This window comes from Elgaria multicarinata, chromosome 10 (genome assembly GCF_023053635.1).
Source record: "Elgaria multicarinata webbii isolate HBS135686 ecotype San Diego chromosome 10, rElgMul1.1.pri, whole genome shotgun sequence".
Classification (NCBI taxonomy): domain Eukaryota; kingdom Metazoa; phylum Chordata; class Lepidosauria; order Squamata; family Anguidae; genus Elgaria; species Elgaria multicarinata.
The window spans coordinates 13,278,312-13,291,424 of NC_086180.1; the positions used below are offsets into that span (position 1 = coordinate 13,278,312).

General features: G+C 41.5%; 1 protein-coding gene across 2 annotated transcripts in view; it reads left to right on the forward strand.

The window, feature by feature from the left end:
- Positions 1 to 13,113, forward strand: part of SEPTIN11 (septin 11) — a 106,667-nt gene that overhangs the window by 54,315 nt on the left and 39,239 nt on the right. For both annotated transcript variants that reach the window (XM_063135292.1, XM_063135291.1), the window contains exon 4: positions 9,968 to 10,154. In XM_063135292.1, the coding sequence (XP_062991362.1) occupies positions 9,968 to 10,154 (187 nt within the window). The remainder of the gene's footprint in view (positions 1 to 9,967; positions 10,155 to 13,113) is intronic.

The window sequence follows — 13,113 nt, forward strand, 5'->3', positions numbered from 1 at the left end:
CCATGCAAGCTATGCTTGGAAGGAATGCGAGGGATACCAAGTATCCTGCAGAAGAGAGACAAATGTGTAAGCTTTCCATGTGGTGGGAGAATGAGACGGAAATCTTGCATGTCTCATTTGTCTCTAACCTGCAAGAAGAGATGTGGCATTCCTTTCCAACAAGCGATTTCCCCATGTGCATCCTAAGATGGTACAGTCCTATGTGGGAACTATAACATGGTAGTAGTCTCAGGGTGCTTCTAAATGGATTGCTCTTAGTGCTACCAATTAGAAAACATTGTGGAACTATTCAATCTTTTCTTCTTTGACAGATGCTTTCGAGGCTTGACTTCTGCAATGCGCTGTACATTGGGCTACCTTTGTACCTAGTCTGGAAACTTCAACTAGTTCAAAATATGGCAGCCAGGTTGGTCACCGGTACACTTAGGGGGGCCCCACATTACTCCAGTTTTAAAATCACTTCACTGGCTGCCAATTAGTTTCTAGGTGAAATATAAAGTGTTGGTTATTGCCTTTAAAGTCTTAAATAGTTTGGGTCCAGGTTTCCTGCGGGATCGCCTTCTCTCGTACAATCCACCCCGCACACTCAGGTCCTCCGGGAAGGGTTTACTCCAGTCAGCCACAACTTGGCTGGCAACTGTTACCCAGAGGATCTTTTCTTCTGCCATCCCCAGACTGTGGAATGGCCTGCCGGAGGAGATTTGTTGCCTTGATACTGTCTCAGAGTTTAAGACAGCCGTAAAGACTAGTCTCTTCTGACAAGTCTACCCAGATGAATTTTAAACCTAAGAGTTTTAATATGATTGTTATGTTAATATTGTATTGGTTTTATATGCTCTTTTAACTAGTTGTATGTATTATATTGTATTTAATATATTGTATTTTGTGAACCGCCCAGAGAGCTTCGGCTATTGGGCGGTATAAAAATGTAATAAATAAATAAAATAAATAAATAAAAAATTAATGTTGTTCCCTGCCTCGATCCAGAGGGAGAGGTGGGTAATAAATTATTATTATTATTATTATTATTATTATTATTATTATTGTGAAGAAAAAACAAAAAGTAGTAGGAAAACATGGGAGGATTACAAGTGGAACGCTACATAAAATTGTCACTCTGGTAAAATTGGACACCCTGTAAAATTCCACGAATTAAGTTGGGTGATAATGTGATAAAAGCCTCATTTGGAAGCACACTTTGACTGATGTTTTTCATCTCTGTGATGAAATCCCACTTCTGTATTTCCTTTTCCCAACTTCCTGTTGTACTCCAGATCTTTTGGACTTCAACTCCCATCAGCGCTAACCAGCATGGGAAGTGTTCAGAAATCCTGGAATCGTAGTCCAAATAATTTGGAGGGCACCAGGTTGGGGAAGGCTGCCCTGCCTTCTAAAGTTCTTGACTTCTATACCTTTATTTTCTCCCATGTTCTTTTCTGTATCCCTTTTTGATACTGTTGCTCTACATAAGCTGTTCAATTTTCTTTGTGCTTTGTGCCTTGTCCCATGCTGCTTCTTATACCTGTAACATACTTACATGATTACATGTTGTTCATATGTGATGATGTATATGCATTGTGTATGCCTTTCCTCCGTAGAAGTGATTTTTCCAGTCATGTTGAAGTAGCCCATGGTATCGCTTATGAAAATATGCTGAATTTTTAGTTCTTTTTCTTAATGTTGTTTATTTTACATTTATGTTTAGGATTAATAAAACTCAAGGTCTTTATGAAATGTATAATATAAAGCTTTAAAATGCTATTTTTTTTTTTTTTTGTATGTATATATAATTTTAAATGTTTGGTAAGCTTAGCCAATTGGCTTCTAACGGTTTGCTAAACATGCGTTTGGGGAGTTAAATAGACACATATGAACTACTGCCCAAGTTTTATATTTTCAGGCATTTTAGACCCTTCTCTTGCATAGTTTTGAAAAGTTGATTATTAAAATTAGAGTTGAGAGCAGCCCTCAGGTGTAAAGGTGCCATGAAAATGACAGTGACCCGGTTTGTAAGTAATGGTGCCATGTGCATTCCACAGTCATTTTGAAAATTCAACCCTCGAGCAGTTCAATCTGGAGTTGCTGTGTGATATGCAAACCCAGACACTATGGATTAATCATGGGTTCAACAACCCACAGTTAATCCGCAATAAGTAATTAGGTTAACTGTGGGTTGTTTAACCCACAATTGACCTATAGAACTGGTTCGCATGTAACGTCAATCAAGAGTATGGGTTAGGTATGGATTATCTTTGAATACTGGGTCGTTGTTGCATGCGAACCCGATAGTTTAAATATGGGTTGTTAACAAACAGCACAGAGTTCACAACCCAATAACAAAACATGGGTTCTGTTCCTGAGTTGTTCATGGTTAACAACCCAGAATTAAACCATCGTGTAGGGTTCACACGTAATGACAACCCATGATTCAACAACCCATACTCAATCCATACTCTGAATGTGAACCATGCCATACTGTCTGGGTTTGGCCATCACGTAGCAACCTCTGATCAGTCCAATTGGGAGTTGAATATTCCAAAAGGGTGTGGAACATGTCTGGCACACACTGTGGCAAATCCTCCCTGCCAAAAATTTACACCTGCAGCCCTCATGGCAGGGGTCTTGGTATAGATAACAATTGCATTTTAAAGTTCAGGTATGCCATTTATAGAAAGTGTGGACCATCTGTTTCCCACTCCCCCTGCCTTTGAATTGGGATGATTGCTCAGGAACACCCATAGTTCTGGTTAAGGTGAGCTCTACACGGTTAACTATTGTTATAATGGGGCCAGTGTGCAGGCCAAAGGCGGAAATCCTATTAACTAAAAAAAGAAAGAAGGGGAAAAATGTTCTGTGTGAGGCTGACTGACCCATGTCAACTGTACTATAAGGGTACTAAATTGCATGAGAACCCTACACAATTATGATAGGGTCCCCACTGCATACTTTTAGCCCCAGCAAGTGCAGGGCTGCAGGGACTTGCTACTAGGAACCAGACAGATGGGGCGAGCGAGGCCAACATGCATGTTCCTGCACTCCCACATCACATGATGGGGAACAAGTGACTAGGGCTTATGGCATCTGAAAAAGTAACCACATCTCAGTTGTTAAAAACATTTTCACCTGCAGTTTCATCTTTAATATAAGCAAGAGCTACCCTTTAAACCTGGCTGTGAATCTTGCTTTTCCCTGCCAAAAAAATCCTCTCCTCACTCCTCCTAAAATGGCACCCTTCCAAACGGATCCTAGGGAATTCCTCCCATTTTGTTACAGTGACAGCCCAGTGTTCATGTATCCTCTTTTTTCTGTGTTCAAGCTTTTAAAAAACACATCAGAACTTTAAAGCAGTGAATGATATGTGTACGCTAGAAAAGCTCCATTCCCGAAGCAGCGCATGTGTTTCGAAGCCACATGCTTTGAAACACATGCGCTGTGTTTCAAAGAAAACAAAAAGCCCAAAGGGAGCAGGGGTTCCTAGTGGCAATGTGTTACCGCGTGTCGCCTGGGGCGCTTTGCATCTGATTTACTTCTGCAAGAACTGGCAGTATAGTTTCCATCATCTGTCGAGGCCTCCCTTGTAAAATAAAGTCCTTACAGAGGGGCTCATTCTGACCCACGATGTGAATAGGAGACCGTTTCATCTCCCTTGCGCCCCGTCACAACTGAAAGCTTGTTGTCCCAAGCAATCATAATTTAAGCGTAGCAACTGCAATTCGTCTCCTGTACTGGCTTTCAGTTTACTGTCTCCTTTTAGCAATTATTTTTCTTACAGGGGGGTTCTTTTCTAAGTTCAAACTATCAAATCTGAACTTGCAGTGCACTCTTGGTGGAGGCCTTTGTGGAACATCTGGATTAGTTCCAGCGGTTTTGGAGAAGGCAGGGCTGGAAAGAGGGCCAAACCACAAGACCCTCATACCAAGACCTTCTATGGAACTCTTTCAGTTTTATGCATGCTGACAGGTCTTCAACCATATAGCTTGTCCAGGGCTGTTTCACCCGGGCTTGTTACTGGGTCAGCCATAGATGTCTGGCTATTTTAGGAAGCCCGTAATATTCTCATCACACACGCACAGCTTGCCTCCAAAGTTACACTGAGATTAAAAGAGAAAGCCTGTCCATACCTTCTAAACTGTTGTTCCTCATAATTCTATAAACCTGGCTCTTGAATTGTGAGGCTGTCTTACTTCCCCATAAGCCTAGTTTTTTACAAGTATTTCTGACTGTCTATTGACAACGTATAGATTTGGCAGAGAAGGCTGAGTGCTGGCCCACCTATTCTGCCACTGGTCAATAGTTTGCCTTTGGTCCCCTGAGTTAATTGTATTGACTGGTGCTAGAGGCTGGTGGTGTTGGTTTTCATTCTGGGTGCTATATGTTGCTGCTTTCTGTTTCTTGTCCAGAGGTAGGGTAGACAGCAGGAAGGGACATAACCATGAGAATCACACCTGTGATTCTGACTCACGATGGAACTTCCTTTGCTGTCCTATCCCCCATCGGCTCTGTGTGGCCCAAGCCTCCAGTGCACGCCCTCTAGTCTCCAGTACAGATTTGGGGCACACAGGAGGTTGCAGTGAAGAAGGGAATCTATTCCGACAGCGATTTCTCTTCCACTAGCAGATAAACAGTTTGGATGCAACCCCAGTGTTCAAATAAGGTGATTAGGGACCAGAACACATGGGAGACCAGGAAGAAGGATGGCTTGAAAATCTCCAGCGATGGCTTTGGGCTCATCTACACCAAGCAGATACTCCACTATGAAAGTGGTATGAAAGCAGTATATAAAATGCAGGAGCCACACTGCCTACTAGCCCTGATGGTTGTGTGCTATCTCCAGTATTCAAGGCAGTAAGCCTGTGTGCACCGGTTGCTGGAGAACATGGGCGGGAGGGTGCTGTTGCACCATGTCCTGCTTGTTCACTCCTGGCCGATGGCTGGACTAGATGGACCCTTGGTCTGATCCAGCATGACACTTCTTATGTTCTTATGTTCTTACTGCTTTATAGTGGTATTGAAGTGCGCTGACAACTGTTGGGGCCCATGACATATACCATATACTTCTTTCATACCACTTTCATAGTGTTATATCCTGCTTGGTGCAGATGATAGGTCCCAACAGTTGTCAGTGCATTTCAGTACCACTATAAAGCAGTAGTGTAGATTCTGCAGTGCACTTCAGTATCACTTTAAAGCAGTAGTGTGGCCCCTGCCTTTTATATACCGCTTTCATACCGCTTTCATAGTGGAATATCCTGCTTGGTGTAGATGCACCCTTAATCTCTACCAGTGGTTTAGGTTGCTTGAAGTTTGAATTTATTAGCCAGCAAAACAGAATCAGAAACTGGGGTTTATACAACTATGGTTTGGCATGAGAGATGAATTTGCAAACCGTGTTTTACAGCCTCTCGTCATTACTACACCTTGGAAACAGGAATGCTGGCCAGTTGAATCTAAACCATGATTTTCCTGTATGCTTGGAAGTTTCACCCATAGCTTGAGTTCTTAACGAGCTTCCCCAACCTGGTAGCCTCCAGATGTTTTGGATTACAACTCCCTGAATTCCTGACCAGTGGCCATGCTGGTTGGGACTGATGGGAATTGAAGTCCAAAACATCTGGAGGGCACCAAGTAGGGGAAGGTTAGCAAAAAATACCTGTGAATTGAGCCAGCAACACAAGACACATTCACAAAAACCTGAGAATCCTGAATTTGTTTTAAATGGTTTTGGGAGATCATCGCTGTACCTATGGCCTTTAGTTTTCTGACTTGGCTCTAGCCAGCAGCAAAGCTATTTTAATGACTTCGTCTAATTTTTCCTAAATAGGGAATGAGACTTTAGTAAGGAATTCTTGGAATGTGTGGCTCATAGGGAAAAATTCCAAGGATGCCTGTTTTTCAACCCACACTGAAACTGAAACATGTTGGCATCTAATAAAGGTGGGTGGGATACTGTCATGAGTACAAGGAGAGGAGGCCATAGTTTTGTAGTCCCAGTCTCAACCCTTGGTATCTCCAGGTGGTAGCTGACATGTTTATTCCTCCAAGGAGAAAATGGTTCTCTTCTCCCACACTTTTATCCTAATAGCCATCTTGCATGGTTGTCTAGTCTGAAAGATAATGACTGCCCCAAATGCATGTCATGAGCTTCGTGTCTTCTGGGTTTTAACCCAGGTCACCTGACTTTTAGCCTGATGCTCTAACCACTACACCACCCTGGCGCTCTCTTTTAAAAGGATTTCAGGGATCTGGAAAGGCTAATACCTGACATCCTGAAGAGCTGCTGCTATTCAAAGTAGACCACACTGGGATAATAGATCAGTAGTCTGACTAGGTATAATGCAACTTCTCTAAGGCTGGGAGAAATTGCACCTGTGATTGCAGGCAAGTTCTAAGCACCGTCTTTATCCTGGGATGTTGATCCTAGGGCCTGTGGCCCACGTGAGATTGCAGTCAGGCCCTCCACAGTTTCCAGATGGCCACACCCCTTCCCTGGCCACCAATTGTGGTGGCCTGGCTTTTGCATGTCCCCCCCCCATTCTTAAATATTGAAATGCCTAGTCTAAGACTTAGTTACCGGCAGTAAGAGCGTTAAACTAAAATATGCTATTTGGTTCCACCTCTTTTTGCCTTTGGCTCCGCCCACCACTGGAATGCAGCCCCCAAAGCTCATCCAAAATTAAATTTGGCCCTCAGGCTGAAAGAGGCTAGGCACTACTGCAAGTACTGCATGATTTAACCAAAATTTCTACCAGTTATCTGTAGCCAGTCCATTTGCAGTTCAACTTTTGGATATTTCTGATCTTGTACAAAGAGGTGTTCCTGTTCTACTGCTTTAACCAGATCTGTCCGTGTACGTGTCATGATTTTGTGGGAATGCAGAAAAAGCACAGAATGTGGTAATGTGCACAAAATTCAGTGTCTTGAGAATCTCATGTTCTTAAATTATCTAGTTTCTAGTCCACTTGTCTGTGGATAAGCTTGAAAGTATATGAACTCTGATCCCAGAGCTTAGTAATTGGGGTTGAGACTTCAGTGCCCAATATAGCTCCTCATCTCTCCACATGAGAAGCAAAACCAGCATAAATTATGCAAATAATAACGTGTAGAATAAACTATACAAATTAATACAATCATGTAGATTTGTTTTATTTATTTATTTATTATTGATTTTATTGATTTATTTCATTTATATACCGCCCCATAGCCGAAGCTCTCTGAGCGGTTTACAAAAATTAAAAACAGTGAACATTAAAAAGTATACAAAATTTAATTCACGTAAGTCACAGAAATCAACATTTCTTTATGTGAAACCTAGGGCACATCTACACCAAGTAGGATATCCCACTATGAAAGCAGTATATAAAAGGCAGGAGCCACACTGCTGCTTTATAGTGGTATTGAAGTGCACTGACAACTGTTGGGGCCCATTGACACAGACCATATACTATTTTCATACCGCTATATCCTGCTTGGTGTGGCTCCTGCCTTTTATATACCACTTTCATAGTGCAATATCCTGCTTGGTGTAGATGAGCCCCTGGATTGTCTGGCCACATATATTTTTGAGGACCAAATATACTCAGTTCTTGCTGTAATATTATGGATGCTCAGACATGCTATTTCTTTTTCATGCTTGCCTCCTTATTGCTTTTTTGCCTCCAACTTCCCCCAACCACCATAACTGCTCTCCCTCCCCTCCCTACTTTTCTAATGTTTCATACCCATCCTATTTTCCTTCTTAGGTCAGCCTTTGCATTCCACAGCTATGCAAAAGACCACAAACATAGGGTGTCGACATTACAATGCCCTGCATCATCCCCACACATGAGGCCCTGACAGAAATTTGGCTATAGGTCTACTGCACAACTGTCTAGCACAAAGAATGGAATCTGGAACAGAATTTGGCCTCTTGAGAATCTCTGTTAAGATGGTAGGAATAGCCAAATTCCTGAGATTGTACATCAAACCATCTTGTGCTTAAGATCTATCAGGAACTCAGCCACTATCTCTTTACCTTTGTTCATGTTCCCTTAAATGTTCATGGTATTCTGGCCAGTTACAATTCGTAGGTGTATTTAGTGATGGAGATTCATGTCTACGTTCCATAGTAATTATCACTATGATTACTAATTACCAAGATGCATAGTGTACCTACAGGGCTCTTTGTGAGAAAGGGTGTGATATAAATATAATAAATAAATAACCCACCCAATCTATCTAATTGGAATTGGGTTGGATTGATGTAGTCCATCATAGTTAGTTTGTTGGGGGTGAAGGACATTTCCATAGTCAGATAAGACTTGGGGTGGAATTCTAATTCAAGAAGAAGGTGACATCTCAGATGATATGAGGCTACTCCAACAGTCTGCCATAATCCAGACTAGTACGGTATGCCACAAACTCAAAACAAGAAATATGAGTAATATTTTATTCAAATAAAATTTAAAAACTACCCTGACATTGGATTTTCTAAAGATTTCTATTATTTTATGGCAACCTAACATAAATATAGAGTTAACTATGGAGATCCCAAGATGATCATAACTAGGTAGGATGGGCCTGCCCTGAGTTTCACCCCTGAGTAAGAGGAAACAGGGATTAGTATCTGAGGAGTTCCCAAGGACAGGAGCAACATGAGATTGAATTGGTAGTAGAGTAGGCCAGGCCTTCCAGCCTCGTGAAGTGATTGTGTCCTCTGACTCGAGTCCTGAAGGCTATCTGGCTTTGGATTTATTTATTTATTTATTAATTTATTATATTTCTATACCGCCCAATAGCCGGAGCTCTCTGGGCGGTTCACAAAAATTATTGTGCTTGATTGTGCATGATTGTGCATGAGATTAGTTAATTATACTAATCTCATGCTGTGAGATTAGTATAATTAATATACTAATTATACTAATTAATATACTAATTAATTATATTAATTAATTAATTAATTAGTGTTTTCTGCATATGAGGCCTTAGACACTAAACTGCAAATGAGGCCTTCTTCCCAGAATGCAGCTGGTTGCCTAAGTTGATCACATTACGCAGTGGCAACTTCTTTTGTGACTCCAGTAGCACTGATGTATATCTTGCCAAACCTCTTTTCAAAGACTGGAATTCGCGATAAGTTTAATGCTGTTTAATGCTTCCCTCAACTTTAAAAACAACTAACAGGCCATTGAGAACAGCTTTTTAATTTAGCTTCCAGTATTCAAATGGGTTGTCCTGATAATCAGGCACTCAGTCAGAGCAACGCCTAGTACATTATGAACTGTTTTGATAAAGAAGGTTCATCTTCAGTTGAAAAGCCAGCTGTGACTAATATTTACTTTAAAAGCACAGAATTCAGAACTCGGTTGGTATGTAAGCATGTTCCTTTGCCGCAAGCCGATCTGTTACAAAAGGCTGCTTAGAGGCACTGGTGGGATGTTAGCATATAATTTAGAGTCATTTGCCCCTTGCTTTTCTTTGGGTGAGCAAGAACTACAGACCTAGAAAGAAGGACGAGTTGCATTTTTCAAGCGTGGCAATACCAGTCCTATGTGGGGTGCCAAGAGCCAACCGTGTGACATACAGAATAAAACATGAGTGAATTAGGCCAGCTTCCAACCATCTTGACATGTATTTGCCATCGTTATGCAAAATGGAAGACGGGTGATGGGTGGGCAGTCAAGGGAACAAACCTAGCCATTTGCCTCCCTCCTATTGACAGCTTGGCCCATGAGTGTATTTCGGTGGTGGGAGGGTGATGCAGGATGGATCTTGTGATTATATGATTGTACTGGGTGAGAATGAGAGGCTTGCAAATACAACGTAAGCACTCTGCCATTGAGTTCTGTTCCTCCTCTTCACCATGACTCATCGTAGGCTGGCCTTGGATGTGTCTCTGACTCAAGTTGAAATAATAACACCTCGACTCGAAGAAAACCTTGAAAACAATGGCAATTGCTACAGGATCTGAAATGGGATTTTTCTGTTTCAGCTACAAACCTATTGTGGAGTACATAGATGCCCAGTTTGAGGCCTACCTGCAGGAAGAGCTGAAGATCAAACGCTCCCTTTTTAATTATCATGACACCAGGATCCACGCCTGCTTATATTTCATTGCACCGACTGGACACTCGCTGAAATCTCTCGATCTGGTCACCATGAAGAAGCTCGATAGTAAGGTACACCACTACTCGCCTTGTTGAGATGGGACATCAGATCTTGCCTTGTCAGCCACACAGTTATACAAGGAAACAAGATTTCTGTTGTGGAGAGTAGTGGAGCCAAAAAAGTATTTTGTTTCTCATGAATGACAAGGAGTTAGTGGGTCTTTGAGATTGTGAGGTGGAGTTCTCATGGAGGGGCAAGATTTTGAAACTGTGGCTGAGGGCACTTCGTAGTATTCCTGGCAGGGCTGTGATGCAGGTTTTTATAAACAAGAATTTTAATACTGACACTTACAAAGAAGAAGAAGAAGAAGAAGAGGGCAGTAATTGCTAACTTAGAAGAAGCATCCCCCCTTTGCTTATACATAGGAGGGAATACATCTTCTAAGATGGAGCCTTTATGGCACAAACTTGCTTAACCTTCAGTTTTTTTCTATAATCCTGCAAAACCTTGTTTCTTTATTTGTTACCAAGGAAGTTCTGATTTTTCATAATTATGGAGATGAATTTGAAGCAGCACTTATTCCACCAAGAGTACTCCTTGATGATGATGATATCATCAGTGATAGTGATGGTACTAATCTCTTTTATCTGGGTTTTTCTTACTTTTCCTGCTAAAAGTAAGGCCTGTAATTTTGGCACAAGTTTTTGTTTTTAGTCCAAATAAGGATTAGCAGCCTCCTCAGGAAGGGATGAGTTTATATAATATAAGAGGATTTTCAAGCGCTGCCTGTAGTTAAAAACCTCTTCATTTCTAGGTCAATATTAACTTCAACTTTACTAGCGGCTTTAAAATATATATATATATAAACTGTTTTTGTAGAAGGAGATTGATTCTGCACAGCCCTTAACTATGTTGCTTATGTGTTGTTCCTTCTCCCCCCCCTTTCAAATGATAAAACTCTGAAAGAGATAGAGAAACAGAGATGATAGCCTTGGAAGTATATAATTAATCACATCTGTAGTGCTAATATAATGCTTTAAGATGCTTTACAAACCGTTGGCGAAATCCTGTGTGTTTATTTGGAAGAAAGTCTCACGGAGTTTACTGGGACTTTCTGCCTAGTAAGTGTACATAGCAGCTGCAGCCTTGATCTCCTGTATTTCACTGCAGCCCTGTGATTATTATTCCCACTGTATACATGGGAAATTAAACTAAAAGGTAAGTGATTTGCCAAAGGCCACTCAGTAGTCTTGTTCAGATGCAATGATAAATTAAGTTCTATGGCTATGTGAAAGAGTCTGTGCAACCCTCAGGTTCCCCATTACCCCCTGCTTCATTTGCCACAATGGTGAGGAGTTCATTGTTACCTAACTGCAGTTTAGCATTCTGTCCAAATCTGGACAAACTATGGTTAGTTTTAGCTTGTTTCAGTAAACTATAGGTAATTTCAAACCTTGGCTTCTGAAGCTGACTTGCTTCAATACACCGTAGCTAAAAAACGACCTCACTTTAAGGTTCGTATAATACTAAATTGAAATGAATCAGAAAGAAATGGAAGTTTCTGATCTCATTGTAGTGATGTTAGGAGCAGGGGCCGAGGGAAGATATGAGGCTGAGGCTTGTGCAGGCTCATTTGTACACCAATGCAGCATAGTTTATCATTACATCCAAAGAGGGCCACTGAGAGCTCATCTACCCCAAGCAGGATATTCCACTATGAAAGTGGTATATAAAAGGCAGGAGCCACACCAAGCAGCATGTAGCAGTATGAAAGCGGTATATAGTATGTCTCAATGGGCCCCAACAGTTGTCAGTGCACTTCAATACTGCTATAAATCAGTAGTGTGGCTCCTGCCTTTTATATACCGCTTTCATAGTGGAATATCCTGCTTGGTGTAGATGTGCCCTGAGTTTCCAGTAGATTTCAAAGTGGTTTCCGGATGCAACTGAGCTATCTTTCCCCCACAAATAGTACCCAAGGGGCCACCTATGAAAATGCTCTCTTGCAGTTTACTCTCACAAGGACTCTTACCTTATTTCTTTGAAATGGTTGCTATAGCCTGTGTGGTGTATTGGTATTTCCTGTTCACAGCCTCTATAGAAACAGGAGAGGAAGCAGTAGCTTGCCTGTGTGTGACTTCTATTTATGGCTATCTCCCCTACTCTGAAATGCAAATTAATGGATCTTAACTACTTTGCTGATGCATTGCTAATTTTAAAAAGAGTGAAGGGAAAGCAGGAAACAAAAAGAGGACTCTAGAAAGGTTTGCAGTTCACATACAAGTGCACTTGATAAGGTCTTCACTCACTGCAGTGTTTATAACCTAAATTCCATCATCTGGAAAGATAGCCTTTGCAAGTTCACCGTGAACAAAATAGATAATTCACATGACAGAAATTATGCATTGTTGTATCTGTCGGATTGGCAATTTAATGGAGAAGACCTGGGTTGAGGAGGACAAAGAATCACTTAGGGCCGCCAGAGGTGGCCATATAGGGCAGCAGAATGGAGGATGGATCTGGTGTATGGGGTGGTCTCTTTCACAGCCCAACTGAAAGCCTTCAACTGCAGTTCTTCCTTGAAAAATATGAGAGTACAAGATTAAAGAATGAGGGTCCTCTATGCTGAGCTATATGCTGGGCACCTCTGACTTTCAGCTGGAGCAGGAGTTGCTTTCAGATTCATTATAATGTGAAAAATTTCAGCATGCTTCGAATACTGTGTATGCTTCTGATCACTGCACCAAAAAAAGGGAAGAAAGATATTGTAGAGTTGAGAAAAATGCAGAAAAGGGCAACTAAAATGATCGAGGGGCTGGAGCAATTCCCCTATGAGGAAAGGTTACAACTGTTGAGATTGTGCAGCTTGGAAAAAAGGTGAGTAAGGGGAGACATGACATGTGTACAAAAATATACAAGGTGTGGAGAAAGTGAATAGGGAGGCATTTTTCTCCCTCTCCCGTAATACTAGAACCCAATGGGGTCATCCCATGAAGCTGATTGGTGGGAGATTCAGGACAGATAAAAAGG